The following is a 16,143-nucleotide window of genomic DNA, read 5'->3' on the forward strand; positions in this document are numbered from 1 at the left end:
ATCTTAAAATGTTACATTAATACAGAATTATCATATCATGTGTGTGCCCAACTGTAAGGTAAATGTTTGTTTTTGGCATCTTAAAGTGCACATATAAAATGTTTTTGTTTTTTTTCTTTGTTAGGTTTACATGACAACTTACTTGGACCAACCACACTTTTCAACATGTTTAACGTCCTGGTGCTAACGTAAATTACATATTCTAATAATCGAAATGTTGAAAGTGCTAATGCAGTGACATTTAAATAGAGTCACCAGACTTACGGTAGTCTTATTAGGGCAGTGTGTCATAAGAGCAGGGTGTGAATTGGATTTGTTATTCAAACCAACACATAAACAAAAACTACAATAAAGGAATTAGTTGAATAAAGTTTATACTGACCCACAGTGAGAATGTCAGTGCTTTAAGCAATGGTCCCCCAACCTGAAGGTCAGAAGTTCGATTCTCGTTCTGACCAAGTTTTGTCATTGATATGAGATACATTCAAGTATTACAACAATTATTATTTACCAATAAATCCTCTCATCACGACTGACCCAAAATAGGGATGTAAATGCATATAAACTATATAAATAATATGCACATATTTTTGGGAGGATTACAATAATATTATCTAGTCTTCAGGTCTGCTGCAGTTTCCTGCCACTGTTGTTTTCAATGTTTACAGATCAAATGTGGTCTCTTCAAAGCAGATTAGTAGGAAAGAATGTAGATTATAATCCTTCCTGTAGGCATGTAAATCCTTGTGCCATACACTCCCTCATATTTACAGATGCAAATCCAAACACAGATTGTTTTCTGTTACAATAATCTGACCATTGCACTTGACCTTTACAGATCTGCTTCAAATAGGGTGTAGTCAGAGGGTCATCATCATCACAGGTACACTTGGTCCAAAATGCAAAATGGAATCTGGGGGCTCAAAGTAGATGTGCCTGATGCTTGTAAAATATTGTGAACTGTAGCCCTTTTTTTTTTTTTTTTTTTTACTCTTGATTGTATATAAAATCATGTATGTATGTACCCATATTGTGGGTCAATAACTGATATATCTTGCATATACTGCCTGTTAAGAAATTCAATTATTAAATAATTTACATATTTCACATATTTTTTGAACTGGGCTGATTTTGTTTTCTTTTGAAGGACAAAAAAAGACATAAACAATGTAAAATACATATTAATATATTTCTGTTATGTCTGTGGATGCATTCTAGCCTATTTCTTGTGTTCAAATAGTTGTACATAGAGATAGCTCAGCATACAGAGGCAAAAAGTGATAATTGGATGTTTTTGTGCAAGGTTATCAGAATATCTGCACAATAGCCTAGAAATAGGCCTCTGCTACCCTTGTGTATCATAGGTTAGTATAAATTATAGATACTGAATTACGAATCATTTGTTATAGATAGATATAGCTATAGATATAGTGGATTGATGGATGGACTGGATATATTAAAATTGAGCAGAAACTGAGTATTAGTAGTAGTTTGCTCTTTTATTGTGAAACTCCCAAGCGGATGTTATTCGCGAGGAGCTCCATCTACAAAGAAATTGCCGCTGTTTTAAAGGGAAACCAAGGTTGTTGAGCTGTAGGCTTGGAGTAGCGGGCTCCAGGTACGTATCATTTCATCTGTAGACAGTGCTTAGATCGGGTTTTGTAATATCTCTGTCCGGTTACACTGTTGGATCCTGCATCTCATTGCTTAGTTTTGCGGAAATATTGATGCGGGCAAGTGTCAAGTGGCGACAGCTGGTGAAGTGCAGCCCACCGGCTAGGTAGCACGAAGCTAACCCGGATAACGGTCATCAATGGCTTCAGTTTACTGTAGACAGCTGCGCAACTCGGTTAGAACATGTAATATAACCTCAATTTACCATTACACACTGTGCCTTTATAGTATATTATTGTGATGTCAACTGGGTAAAATAAACCAGTGTCCTTTGGAATGAAACGCATCGGAGTAGATGTGGTCATTTGAGCTTGCTTACATCCATAAATTGCCACACAAATATTACCTTTTGCGGATATGAACTGTTTTCCGACTTGTTATATATTACAATCAAAGAGTAGAAAAGCAATAGTATATTTAGGCTTCTGTCTTCTGGTCTGGCTGACTCCATAAGTTATAAACCAAAGTACCAAAATATTATCTAATCACACTGGATGTAGGAGCTTCCTTTTCCATTGGCCTACTACAGGAGCATTGACTGTCCTGTCCCAATATTTTGAGTTCTTTTGCAACAATAATTTTATGTATTATGTTTTTGAGTTATTTATATTTTTACACATTTTATAGTCCAAGCAATGCACTAGGTATTAGAATTGTGCAGGTCATGAACAGGACATTTTGGTTGTTGGTTTTTTATTCATAGCAATAACTAGTTTAAAATAATATGGATTGGGATTGATGTTCACATTTATCACACTTTTTAGAAAACTATTTCATATAGTTGGTGTATGAGTAACTTTTGGAACAAAACTTTTTTTATATTATTATTATTATTATTATTATTATTATCATTGTATTGTTAATATTCTTCAAATAAGTATTCTAAGGGTGTATGGAAATGATGTGGTAAACAGTTATGAATTCAAAATGGAAATATTAATTCATCTAAACAATGGCTTCATTATGGCTTAATAGAGAACTACTGTCTCGTGCTTTGCTGAGTTCAAATGTCCATTATGTGTGGCAGTTAAAGGTTGGTTTGTTGTGCAGATGGAGTAGTATTGAAGCAGATGGGGGTGGTGACTCATTGTCTTCTAGAGTAGGGGGTCTCATAATGGCTACTCTGTCCCAACAAGCGTGTTCCGAAAACCCTTAATCACACTAAAACACTTCCCTTGGAAATTACATCCTGTTTACACACTGTACCTTCAGCTAAGCCTGCACAATGGCAAATCCAGGAAGAGGCATTTTTGATGCTCATTGATTTAAGTTGACTAAATTACCAGAATGTCACGTCATATAATTTGTTCTTACTTACAGATTTAAAAACATATCTGGACACAAAAACAGGACTAAACTTGGTGGCAGTTCTCCTGTATCCCTTTTAAAATCTGGTACAAAAAAAACTGAAACAATTGCAATTACACTTCATTTAAAGGTGCATTGTGTAACTTTTCTGGTGGAGGATCCATCAAATGCTTTTCTCCATGGAGATGATGTGGAGTTTCACAGTATGGCATTAAACATTTCTGTCTTCATGGAGGCCAAACCAGACCAAATTACAGGTCAGATCTGTGGAGAGGCAACCCCGTTCACAGTCAGAATGCCTGTTTTTTTTAGGTATTTTTGCGCTATAAAACCACCTGTTACTGAATAAATGTAAGGTTTAATGTCATACTGTGGAACATTCCAGGCAGAGCAATGACATCTCCATAGAAACAAGCAGATGACGGACCCCCATCCAAAAAGTTACACAGTGCATTAAACATAATAAACCATAACAAAATAAAGCATGGTTGTGTATTTAAATCTTTCTCACATTATTTATTTCTGCCCCATTATCTTGTCTACTGTGTATTGCCTCATGACTGGAGGACACACTTGTAACTGTACACGCCGACTCCCTCCAAAGACCTGACCTTGACCAAGTCCTGGGTCTCTCTCTGGTCCTAGCAAGCAAACAAGAGCCTTTGGCAGCTTCACTGTTTAACAATGAGCCTGTCATTCTTTGTTTACTTCATGTAGATATGTGTTAGCCTGGACATTTGCCTCAACGTTTATAAAAGGAGTGTGTTTATTTTTGGTTCAAAAGTGAATATGTGCTCCATAGCAATGAATATGACAACTTGATTAAAAGGACTGGTCATGTAACAATAACTTGATACATTTACCATTAGCTTGTTAATGATCTACTGTGTTATTACTGTTTAGATGGTTTTAATTGTAATATTCAACATGGATATTGCCCAGTCGACTTTGTAAAATAGGGTTACAGCTAAACATATATGTATTTTTTCAAATATTGTTTTCCTTATTTTTCAATAAGAAAACAGAATAGTAGAAGGGATTAGATATATGAAGTTATTAGTTTAAAATGTGGATATTGAAATATGCTGACAAAGGCAACATTATTTGTGTAGCACAATTCGTACACTAAATAATTTAAAGTGAAAGACATTAAAATCACAATACAAACAAATCAAAACATAAATAATTATCATAAAATTAACATTAATACAGAAGAGAGAAGAGTGCAGAATAAAAAACTTTCACTCATACACAGCTTAGCAGAGCTGGATTTAAACAATCAAAGTAGAGGCCTATCTCACATTTGTAATTTACTATCCAGTCAGTTTATACAAATGTCCTTTTAATTCAGATTCTTGCTCAACACACCACAGATTTACAAAGTTGTGTGCAGGTCTTGAGTTACCCCAGCCCCTCCTGCTCTTGTAACCCTATGCTCTGTTCTTTCTCTCAGTCTGATGCTGGAAGCAGGGCCCTGTGGAGCAGAAGAGCAGTGCGGCCGGTCTCCCCTCTGTCCTCTCATGCCTCCCCCTTTGTGTCCCCCTGTGTGTTAGTGACCCCATCACACCCTCCACCACCTCCTCTACTGCCCCACCACCCACCTGCCCCCTGCACGCCTGCTCCTTCCTTGTGTTGTGCCCCCTCTCACCTCATGCTCCGGACACAGTCTGCTCACTGCCAGCTCAATGACTGCCTGGATTGTCCTGCCTGTCAGCCTGTCTGCCTTCTCCATCACAGGGATATGGATCGTGTAAGTCCCTCAAAAAAATCAATGCCATATTCAATTAGCCAGGGATATGTGGTATGTGCTTAGTCAGAAGTTTTTTGCACTTCAAGTCCTGATTTATTTTCTATAGAGAAATGTCAACAAATGATATGTAATGGATATAAGCATGTATTAGTTGTTATATCAGTTGTTTTATTATGAGATTAGGATGCTTGATTAATTGCTTACTTGATCATCATTGTCATTATTGTAGATTATATAAATAATTCTAAATTGTCTATATATTGATTTTCATCTCATTTACATCATTATTTCATAAACAATGGTGGGAAAGAAAGCTTAAACTCTTAATGATGATGGACAATGTTGCATTCCCTAAATAAGCCCCAGTCCACAAACAGATGAGAATAAAGCAGACCATTTATTGTTATAAATGGTTTGTGACTAAAATAAAACAAAATATTGCTGTGATTTATCATGGGGATACCCCTGATGCCCTTGAAGATGTCCTACTTTAAAGAGAGAAGTCAGTCCAATGTGAATGGGGCTTTTCTATGCTGCTCATTGCCTGTGAAGCCTCAGTCTCTGAGTCATGCTCCCATGTTTGACATTTGCCTTTTCCTGCTTTGACTTATGGAGTGTTTTTCTCCCCTCAGTTACGCCATGGCTGTGATGAATCACCATGTTTGTCCTGTGGAAAACTGGTGAGTGTCTGATATGCCTCTTAGAAGGAAATGTTGTTAAACACTATTTTCTACAGTACTTGTGCAATGTAATCATCAATTTTCAAAATATATTAATCTGTCAATATTGACAGATTAGTATATTTTGAAAATTGCTAGCTAGGGACTTGCTAGCTAGAGATGACTCTGCCTAGACACTGGTCTTTAAATATGTCTTTTTGCTAAAATGGGGCTAAATTATCTTCTCATTTGACCGATAATCTCTTCAGTCATCTTTTGTGTGATGTTGATTCAATGATTGCAACAATATTCTGCAGTTATGAGTTATTACTCCTAGTTATTAGCACCTTAATCTGAACAGGATTGTTCTGCAGGTCCTACAATGTAACATGCATGGAGGAGCTACCCCGTCCTGGCTTTCCCAAAACATGTTGCACCCTCCAGGACATCCCCCTCATCAGGTTTGTTACATACCCATTTATTCTGTCTATGAAACACAGTCTGTCAGCAAATGTCCCCAGGCACAATTTTACACCATCTTAACCACATTTGCATTTGTTGTATTTGCTTAATCTGCAAATCAGCCTCCAGCCTCTTCAAAGCACAAAAGAGCTCTTCTGAAACTGCGTCATGAGAATTTATGTGCTCCTCCTCTGTTTATAAGAAAAGAGCCAAAGTCAAGTTTTACACCTTTTTGTAATGCATATTTAGAGAGTACAGCTGTACAAAATTGTGTAACAAGTGATTTTGAAATTACGCAAAATTACCTGAATCTACCCTGTATACTTACATATGCCAGTATCTCAATCACTCAATTCTAAACAATTTAGTGCCCTTTTTAAGTCTAACATAAGTATTTCTTTAGATGGTGCGAGCGAAAGGCTGCAATTTGATATTTTATTATTCCACATGGATCAATGTTGCGACTCCAAACACTTTTTCAGCAAAATTCAGTAACTATCCTATACTCTTAATGTCCAGTTAATCCAGTAAAGACATAAACAGAGACAGATGGTAGGATTGGGTTAAGAAGCCATACTTAAATCTTCTACAATTTTAATACTGTCTGCTGCTTGCTCTGTGTGTCTTGCAGTAAATGTGGTTCGTACCCTCCGGAGAGCTGCCTGTTCAGTCTGATTGGGAATGTGGGAGCCTTCATGGGTAAGACCTTGGTGTGATGGGACATGTACTTATATAGGTAGTTAATATGATTAACTGAGATTTAGGAGCAGGACCACGTCTCAGCCGCCCTCTCCTCTCACCAGCGAACCACAACTCACCTCGACCACGCCTCTAATTTCCCAGAAGCCTATATGTAGTAGCCTTTCCCATCATCCCAGTTTGTCTCGGCTAACTCGACCCCACCCTCCCATCCCCTATTTTGTCTTTCAGTCATAAGACCCCTACAAGGGGGGTCCCGTTCCGGCTGGACCAATTGTAGATTGAGACGGAGCCGACACCCATAGTCTCAACCCAGCCATCTCTGCCTCGCTTCATACATTATCAATAAACTTCTTCGCACAATGTCGTTGTTGGCGTGGTCCTAGCTAGTGAAATAATAGTTATTGTGTCTAGAAACACAAGTGGAGCATATGTAATTGATTTGACCAAGTGGTTTGGGCCATAGTGGTTATACTTTTGTCTGGCCAAATTGATGCATTTATATGTTGCGTTATATGTTGTCATTGGGAGGGATCTTTTATGTTTATTAACTATTGTTTGCCTGTAATTTGTAATGTCATCTTCAGAGAATAAATGATCTTGGGGTGTCCACTGCATCACATGTATACAATTGTATTACCAGTCATTAATTTTGGTCTCAAAATGCACACTACAAATCCTACAAAGCCCAAATGTTGTCTCCTCATCACAAACATATGTGGAGTTGTTTGTTTAATTCACACAACCCCTGCATATTTAGGCTGGGTTCTTCTGTCAAACAGAAAACACTCTGTTCCACCTTGTAATGTCATGCGATAATACAGGAGATGCCCTACTGTGTTTTTAAACTCCATCTTCACCTTCACTAGAATCATTTGGATCATTTCAGCCCTAGAATTGCCAATCTCTACTAAACAAAAGGTAAAAGGCAGCTGTTAACTTAGAAAAATACCACTTCATGAGATCACACTGTGGAATAGAAACAAAACACAACTCCAGGTATGTTTTTGATGAGGTAACGACATTATAACATGGCTAAAACCTCACAAGAGTAAATTTAGCATAATATAAGACAATTAATTATAAAAATATTACTTTTGAATTTGCTACTTAAGTTTTGTTTCTGAAAACATTCACCCCCTTTGCCCCTACTGTCAGTTGACAGGCTGATTCACATTTCTGAGTGATTTTACAGTGTAACAGTAGCAGTGTAGTAAGTTAAAACCCATGTGCAATGTTATTAATTCTCTCCAGTGCCCGCCGACGTCAGGCTCGAATACAGGGGCCTGAAATAGCCCGGTCGCTCTAATCAATAATGAATGCAGTTTTCCTTCCTCTTCCCCCTCTGTCCTCTCCGTGTCTCCTCCGCGGCCTCCCTCCATCACTCCTCGCTTTTATCACCTTCAGCTCTGCCCCATTTTCTCCAGATGCCTCTGCTTTTCCTCTATGCCTTAATTACAGCTGATGTTTATGTCTGTCTGCCGCTTCAGATTTCCAATTGTATTTATCATGGCTGTTTCTTGTCCAGTTAGCATTGGACCTTTGACTCTGCAGTTAAATGCCAATGCTGGAAAGTTTACAACTTAACTGCGTTATAGAGAGTATTTTCCATGCAGGTTTGCAAATTCAAGGTTGTAACAAAATTGTATATAGTTCTTGTATAGTAAATGGTTTTAATGTTTAAGAAAATCTCTTTGCAACATGGTAAATATTGAATGAATCCATAACATTGTCAACCCAATCTTCTGCTGCATTTTTGTTTTCCTATACTAATTATAAATGATGATGAGCAATAGTTCATTTCGTTGTCACAAATGCCCTCATCTATTCTTGTTTTATAGTCAGCTATGAGCCTAATGCAGTGTTTAACGAGTTCATTCATTTTACTAGCCAAAATAAATGGTTTGTATTGCTCTCACAAGAAGACACGTACCGCAAACACAGGGACATTTGTCTTCTGCCTTTGACATATCTGAGCCAAATGAAATAGAAAATGCTCTCCTTGTGCTCCCTTTATAATGAATGCTTTTCTCTTTTTACAATATGTGTTTTTCTCTTTCTTCCAGTGGTGATGGTGTGCCTTCTGCGATACGCCCAGGTCATTGAGCACAGCCACAGATGTTGGGTCAACACCAGTGCCCTCGTGTCCGGCTGCACCAATGCAGTCGGCCTGGTCATGGTCGGCAACTTCCAGGTAAAACTGCTACATACTTTTTTATATTTAACATGCTGTCAAGTGCAATGTCCCCCCTATGATATTACATAATTATTTTCCATTCTGCAGCTCCCTCACGAAAACAAAATTTGAAGTTCAATATATTGCTACAGAAAATTATGTGATAAACGATAATACTGTTACTACTTTGAAGTAGAATAATCCCTTTCTAGATATGTAGCAGTGTTAAAGAATAGCAGAATGAAACACTGTCGTTAGCATCTATAATAAGCCATAGATTACCCAACTTTCAACAGCTCAATTCGTACTACAAAAAATGCAAAGAAACTGTGCACATGATAGCAATATTTTTTTTTAAATACTCCAGCTATAATTTATTGAACAGTAAGTGGATATAGTATCCACGGCGACTGACCTATGTGCTTCCGTATTTTTGTAGGTGGATCATGCCAAGTCGCTGCACTACGTGGGAGCAGGCGTGGCATTCCCGGCCGGTCTGTTGTTTGTGTGTCTCCAGTGTGTGCTCACGTATCGTGTGGCTGTGACAGCACTGGATTACTGGATGGCTCATTTCAGAGTGGCCCTGGCCCTCGGAGCTATGGTCTCCCTTGTTTTGAGTATCCTTTTCAAAGACTGATGCTCTGCTGGTACAGCTGTAGTAGTGCTGGACTTTGTTCTCACACATTAGCACTGACAACTAAGTAATTATTCATGATTCATTGGTTACACCTGCTCCACAACTACAAGGATTATCTGCTCTTTACATCGGGGCTCCATTTTTAGGTTCAACATCTGTTTTTATGGAAATATCTGTACTTGGTGTACGTTTTGATTTTTATTGTCATATTTTCACCAGCCTAAAATGTAAATATTTATTACTTATGATTACTTTGTTTTTGGATTATTCAGTTTTATCCTGTACCTACCTTTTAGAGAGAGGAAAAAAAGGGAAAAGAGAAAAAAAAATACATTTTGGACTTGAAGAAATCACATTGACTTGATAATGTAATTATACCCCAGCAACTTCACAGTAAGTTATTTCGGAATCAGCCATCTGTCCTTTTTATAAATTGCTCAACTAATCTAACTTCATTTGCAGAATTTGACCTCCGACCTTTCTCCAAAGTAATAAGTTAGGTGACAAAACATTTAGAAACTATGTTAAGACTTACTTGTACGTAGATCTTTCTTAACTGGCCCTTTCTCAGGTGGTATGTTTTTCATCCATGAGAGCTTTGTGCTTCAGCACGCCGCTGCCATCTGTGAGTGGGTTTTCACCGTGGACATCCTGGTCTTCTATGGGACCTTCACCTATGAGTTTGGCACCGTCACTAGTGAGACCCTCATGGCTGGCCTCCAGCAGACCCACCATCACAGCCCAGGGGTCATGATGGGGCCTGGGTCCAGAGGGGCACTGGGAGGAGCCACTAAAGGTCTCAAATCCCCTGGAGGCAGCAGCACATCCACACATCTCAACTGTACTCCTGAAAGCATAGCCATGTTGTAGCTCTGTGTTGCATCATGGGAAGGTAATAATGTATAGTAAAATATGGTATATCTGGCGCCTGCTAGTGTTGGCCAATGGCATTCAGTCTTGCCACTACAGCTGAATGTTTGCAGCCAAAGTTCAAAGGATTTATAAAAAATATTTTCAAATGTTTCCCATGTTGTAGCTTTATGTTGCAGCATGACAAGGTTAACAGCACAGTTTTGTCTGATACCCCCTGGTGGTGGCTCATGGCATTCAGTGTTGCCGCTACAGCTGAATGTCTGGAGCTCAAGTTCTAATCTAAATCATGAATGATTTTTTTTTTTTTACAATACAAATTTACTCTTTCTGAAAATCTTAATTGATGTGGGTACAAATATGACATTCCCTATAGCTTGGCCCACCTCTTTTTTGGCCTTTTGCTTCTTGCTGCACGGCACACTTTTATGAATGAAAGACTTATGTTCAAGTTTTAAGTTTTTGTAGTAGGTAGATTTATTGAATGTGTGTCAATAGTTAGTACTTATTTTTGTCATAAATGTGCTGTTGTCTTACAGCCTCAACCAATCAACAGATTTTTATTTTATTTTTATTCTATTTCTGCACATTTTAATGCCTGGTAACTGCTGAATTTTATGCCAATTGTTTTTTTTTTTCTTCAAATGTATGATTATTGACTTGATAATTTCTGATGTAAAATCCAAGACAGCTTTTTTTTTCTTTTTTTTTTAACCCATAATGCTGTTCTACTTCTAATGCATGCATTTTAAGTCCTGTCATACTGCCTATTCACATCCAGTGTAATAATTTGTCTGATTAGTTGTGTCACGAAGTACATTGCCTTTTTTAAATGGGGCTATTTGTTTGTTTTTTAATGTCAGCATGTTTATTTTAAGTGACCTCCATTGAAGACAATTGGATCTTGAGTTTTTTTATTTCGAATATTCCAGGCTGGACCCTTGGAAGCCTTATTTTCCAAAACTATGTGTGCCATACGTTTAACACAGTGGCATGATTATACAAATACATTGAGGTGTGTGTGTTGAGTTTTGCCAATTTAACATGATTTACTGCCATGAACTAAATATAAATGGCATCTCTTTGTGTGTTTTCAACGTGCTAATTTTCTCCTCATACTGTCTATAGTATTAGAGTTAAACCAATGGTTTTTAAACTGCTGTCTGATGCTTAAAGATGTTTCTATATGCCTTTAAACTACTTAAATCAACAGATTAAAAATTTAAGGCAAATCAATTTTAAGGCAGTTATGTTAAATGAAATGGTTATTGTATTAAGATTAACCTTAAAGTTTGGAGAAGAAGAGATCAATAAAAATAAACACAAATGGATCAATGTATGGACAAATGGATCACTCCGATACACTTGGACTGTACATAGTTCAACTTTTTCCTCATGAATGGCCTTTTCATCAAATTTGGCCAAACATGGCTGCTAGACAGGAAAGCTTTAAAGATCTGGATGAGATTGGAGAGCATGGACCTTCATATGAGAGTTTTGAGAACCACTGGTGTACACCATTTTAAAAACCTTGGATGCCAGCAATAGTAATATTAGTGATGTTGCCTACCTCTTATTTACTGTGGATTGTTATGTCAATGTTTAATTCATATAAAGGGGGCAGTATTGGATACAATGGAGGATCTACAATGTGTCATGTGTCAGTTCAGGGTTCAGTTTCTCTTTTTTTCATCCAAATCTTTTCAGTTGTTTTTAATGTGCAAAGGTTGTGTCAATAGAGACAATAGAAACCTTTTCTTGTACATGTGTTGCCAAAAACACTATGGTCTGGTTTTTCAGTGGACTGTTTCAGCCTTACACACATATGGTGCGGGGAGAATGTTTAAAAATGTTTTTGTTTTGTTTTTAATTAAAGTTTTGACTTTTTTTCTAGTTTAGCAAACTGTTGTTCAAAATTTAAAATGGCAGCTTGAATGAACCAACAATTTCAGCAACAGGCCAAACTGTCGTATTTTTTTAATTTCAGTACATGTAAGTTATTACAGATGCTTGATCTGTTCTTGTCTTTTTAAATGCAAAGTCACATCAACTGTAAATTAACCACTGAAGAATGGAGCAGTGGAAAATATCCCTCAATAACCTGGATAATTCATTTTCTTTTATAAATTGTGTAAATATGTATGATTTGTCTATCATTTAGGTATTTTGATTTGAAAGAGATTTATATTCAAATAAATGAAATAAAAACTATAAATTATTAGCAGATATGTGGACTCTTCCTTGCACACAAAACAGATGAATTATATAAGTTATAACATTTTTATTACCCAACATGAGTTGGTTAACTTAATTTTTGGTCCAGAAGACATTTTGTTACATTTGAACAATTAAAATCAATATTTTTATACAAAGTAGAAACATTTAAACTCATCTTTCAGTATTATAATAAACATTTACTAGAGAGGAGTTGACAGGACAGTAATTACATCTTTTCCTAAACATTTGTATCAAAAGTCTTTTAAAAAGCTTTGAATTGCTTGTACTCCCACAGTAAGGTCAAGTGTACATGGCTCCATGAAGGTCCTCTAGTCTGTGCTCCCTTTGTCGTCTTCTCTCCTGACCAAAAAAAAAAGTTGTGATAATTCAAGAACCAAATTCAAAAGTAGAAATGATCACTGTTCCATATGAAAGTATTTAGAGGTACAATTGTATACATTATCAGGCCCTTCAACAGAAATTTAGGGGCACAGGGCAAAAGCGCAACATGGCCCCCCTCTAATATAAATTAATAGGAAGAGGATCTACTGCGCTGTACAGTATGCCCTACTAACCTTGTCCTTTTTGAACTCCTCATAGTCAGGGTCATCTGTTGGTAATTCATGACGACAAAGTGGACAGGAGTTGGTCTAAGGAAAAAGTAAAACAATCATAAAACAGCACACACAGTTTGCTCATTTATAAGCAAGCGAAGATGAGTAAAATGAAACCTTTGTAGTAACTCTCTTGAAGTTGAAGCCTAATTATTTCAATGTGTTGCCCATAGAATGTACAAAAAAAGTGGACTAAGCGAGCATTCAGTGCCACACAAATGAAGCTAGTAATGCTAATGGTTACAGGAGCGAATTTGGAACTAAACTCTATATTATGAATAGGATTTTGACAGACAAAATAGTGAAAAACAAAACAAAAAAAACCCCCACCAGGATCATATAGAGCGGGTTAATGCAAACATTTTAAGACCAAAATGATGAGGCTCACATCATCGGTTACAAAGAGAGGGGCCACAATATTCCAAGTCAATGGGAGCCAGGGACAGAAGGAACCAGAAGACCCCACATGCAAACTTACTTTTTGGAACGTGGTGACTAGCACATTAACTATGTCCATTAATATATATAGTCTATGGCGCTTCCATACAAATTTGGTGTAGTTTGTGTCTGTCTGTGTCTCCAAAAATAGATACTTATAGTGTTAGAAAATGTGTCTCTACTATACATTTTCCCATTAACAACTTAAAAGGTGCATTGTGTAACCTTTGTGGTGGAGGGTCGTCAATTGCTTTTCTCCATGAAGATGTTATTATTTTGGAATGTTTCACAGTATGGTATTAAACCTTTCTATCTTCCAGACCAAGTTGCAGGTCAGATCTGTGTCAGAATGCCTGTTTTTCTAGGTACAGCTATAAAACCACCTAAAATTGGATAAATGTGACATAGAGCTGTTTAATGTCATACCGTGGAGCAACCCCAAATCAAAACTTTTTATAGTGCATCTTTAAAGTATGTGTATGGTGTCCAGTATAATGGGTAAACCAATACCTTTTTTAACCAGGGAAGAATGCAGCCTGAGTGGAAGAGATGTTTACAGGGCATTTCTCGAACTGTCTCTTGTTCCTCAAACTCCAACAAACAAACTGGGCACTTTACACCTTTATCTGTGAAACAAAGAGAAGCATTAATTATTCTAAATCATGGCTTGCAATTACCTTGAAAGCAGAAAGTTTGAAATAGGAAAAAGGAACAAAACTATATAACTATTAAAATTCCTTACAACCTTTTGTGAGATATACTTTTATTTCTTTATTTCTATTTATTTGTACATATACATTTATATAATTATGCCTTATTTGACACCAGTTTCTTCCCATTTTTGCCAATTCGAATTTGTTAACAATTTATATATTTTTCTCTGTGTTATTATATTATATTGTGATGTGTGAGCTACTTTGTCCAAGGAATTTCCCTTCTGGATGAACAAAGTTTGTCTAAATCTAAATAAAAAGCAATCTAAAGTATACAGAAACAAAGGCATGAAAAGAGAAACATGGGAAGGCTATAATTCCAATATAGTAATACAATACAATAACAGAAATACATGAATGAACAAGTGTGGGAGCAAATGGTTTTCTGAATGAAAAAGAGAGTTGAATGTAAAGATTTTATCTCTTGGTCTCTTAGGAAAGGTTTTTAATAATAAATTAAGTAGGTAAATAACAGTATGTAGGTAATTTGCAACATGTATTGCCTGTATTTTAATTGCTATGGTTCCCATTTATAAGCCAAGGCCGGCTACAGGCGTGTTCTATTTACAAAACGTATTTGTTAAATTATGCTTAATATTTTTGCTGTATAATTTTGTAATTTTGTAATAATAAAAAATAATAATAACACATAAAGAAAGAAAGAAACTATATGCATATTTAAGGCACCTGCTTGTTCTGGGGAGATGACAACGGCGGGCAGAGTTTGAACAGCAGCTTTGGCGGCAGGAGGAGGGAGTCTCTGGTCCCAATCAGTCAAGTCAAAACCTGAGTCAAACAAATCAACTCCCTGCATCAAGGACCTGGAATGTAAAAAAAAAAAAAAAAAAAAAAAAAACATTAGTTATTGTTCATAATGTCCCAATTGTTTGTGTTACTATGATAAGTACCTGGCAAGTTCAAGTAAAGCATTTTGACGATACTGTTCTTCTGGATTGGTGGGCTCGCAATTGTGTTCATCAAAATAGGATGCCATTATAGTGGTTCAGTCAAGCTTTGAACAAAAATGATAAAATATTAGATATGCAATATTAAAATGCACATAGTAACAGATCACTGAGGTTTAAGTAAATATTTAGAACTTTGGCTCAACTAAAACACAAATACATCATTAGAGATGCCTAAACAGAGAGGTTCAGCAAGTCTTTCCTTCCTGCTGCTGTCAGACTGTACAGTGAACAATGCTAACCCTGTACATGTGTCTTAGACAAACTTTATTGATCCACGAGGGAAATTATTTAAACAAAGAAAATTATTTAACAGGTCATCCACCTGCAGTAAGCCTGCACAATATTGTAACACAATGTAATCACCTGTATAACGCTCTGAAGTCTTTAGCTGCTTGTCCATATGGTGCATTGTATATAAGTGCCTGTTTAAATTCTCTTGCTGTTCTTAAACTTTGCATTGCAACCCCATAATTTCCCCATTGTGGGACAAATAAAGGTTCTCTTACCTGCATCTAAATGAGAAACCCAAAAGTATTTTGTGAATACTAGGTACTCTTGACATAACGTGTATTTTGCTAAAATGCTAAAATGTCCTTTAAACCGATTTATACAAAAAACATAATGATTGAATCCATGGTTTTGTATGAACAAAGAACATGAAAACAATGAAAGTTCACTGTACTTGAACTGTATTTTCTAGTCGTATTGCGTTGTTGTATGTTATTCTAAGATTACTTTTCTGAAAAAAAACTTTATCGTGAGTGAAAATGTGACAATACTATAGAACTTATTTAGCTTTAACAGACAAAATAGACCTACCTCTGCTTCACATAAAATATCAATAAACACTCTTGTCATTCTTCCGGGTGTGACGCATGGACCTTTGACCAATTAGAGCCTCCAGGAATTTTCGCTTTGTCGCCACCTACTGCACAGGGTCTGTTAGTAAAGCAACGTG

At 36.6% G+C, this 16,143-nt stretch overlaps 2 protein-coding genes across 4 annotated transcripts; one reads left to right on the top strand and one right to left on the bottom strand.

The window, feature by feature from the left end:
- Positions 1 to 1,538: 1,538 nt before the first annotated feature.
- On the top strand, positions 1,539 to 12,459 carry LOC110163386 (transmembrane protein 150A). Its single transcript, XM_020928340.2, has 8 exons — positions 1,539 to 1,618; positions 4,436 to 4,732; positions 5,365 to 5,412; positions 5,766 to 5,852; positions 6,485 to 6,552; positions 8,619 to 8,746; positions 9,168 to 9,345; positions 9,937 to 12,459. The coding sequence occupies exons 2-8, from the start codon at positions 4,668 to 4,670 to the stop codon at positions 10,233 to 10,235; spliced, it is 873 nt and encodes a 290-aa protein (XP_020783999.1). The 5' UTR covers positions 1,539 to 1,618; positions 4,436 to 4,667; the 3' UTR covers positions 10,236 to 12,459.
- Positions 12,460 to 12,496: 37 nt separating this feature from the next.
- rnf181 (ring finger protein 181) lies at positions 12,497 to 16,129 on the bottom strand. Of its 3 annotated transcripts, none has more exons than XM_020928376.2 (6): positions 16,005 to 16,129; positions 15,126 to 15,229; positions 14,905 to 15,038; positions 14,015 to 14,130; positions 13,028 to 13,102; positions 12,497 to 12,812 (listed from the first exon to the last, which is right to left on the bottom strand). In XM_020928376.2, the coding sequence occupies exons 2-6, from the start codon at positions 15,209 to 15,211 to the stop codon at positions 12,753 to 12,755; spliced, it is 471 nt and encodes a 156-aa protein (XP_020784035.1). In that variant the 5' UTR covers positions 15,212 to 15,229; positions 16,005 to 16,129; the 3' UTR covers positions 12,497 to 12,752. The 3 variants fall into 3 exon arrangements, with proteins under 3 accessions (XP_020784035.1, XP_055017260.1, XP_055017261.1); XM_055161285.1 differs by lacking the exon at positions 16,005 to 16,129 and adding an exon at positions 15,692 to 15,959; XM_055161286.1 differs by lacking the exon at positions 16,005 to 16,129 and adding an exon at positions 15,549 to 15,573.
- Between the last annotated feature and the right edge of the window lie 14 nt (positions 16,130 to 16,143).

This window comes from Boleophthalmus pectinirostris, unplaced genomic scaffold (assembly GCF_026225935.1).
Source record: "Boleophthalmus pectinirostris isolate CB_2022bp ecotype Guang Dong unplaced genomic scaffold, ASM2622593v1 HiC_scaffold_4, whole genome shotgun sequence".
NCBI lineage: Eukaryota > Metazoa > Chordata > Actinopteri > Gobiiformes > Gobiidae > Boleophthalmus > Boleophthalmus pectinirostris.

What these genes read in the sequence shown, in the direction of transcription:
- LOC110163386 (XM_020928340.2), top strand. Translation starts at nt 4,668, where the DNA reads ATGACTGCCTGGATTGTCCTGCCTGTCAGCCTGTCTGCCTTCTCCATC. An exon ending in CAGGACATCCCCCTCATCAG is followed by an intron (nt 5,853 to 6,484) that starts GTTTGTTACATA and finishes TGTGTCTTGCAG; the next exon opens with TAAATGTGGTTCGTACCCTC. An exon ending in TATGGTCTCCCTTGTTTTGA is followed by an intron (nt 9,346 to 9,936) that starts GTATCCTTTTCA and finishes GCCCTTTCTCAG; the next exon opens with GTGGTATGTTTTTCATCCAT.
- rnf181 (XM_020928376.2), bottom strand. Translation starts at nt 15,211, where the DNA reads ATGGCATCCTATTTTGATGAACACAATTGCGAGCCCACCAATCCAGAA. An exon ending in GCTTTACTTGAACTTGCCAG is followed by an intron (nt 15,039 to 15,125) that starts GTACTTATCATA and finishes TTTACATTCCAG; the next exon opens with GTCCTTGATGCAGGGAGTTG. An exon ending in CATCTCCCCAGAACAAGCAG is followed by an intron (nt 14,131 to 14,904) that starts GTGCCTTAAATA and finishes TTTGTTTCACAG; the next exon opens with ATAAAGGTGTAAAGTGCCCA.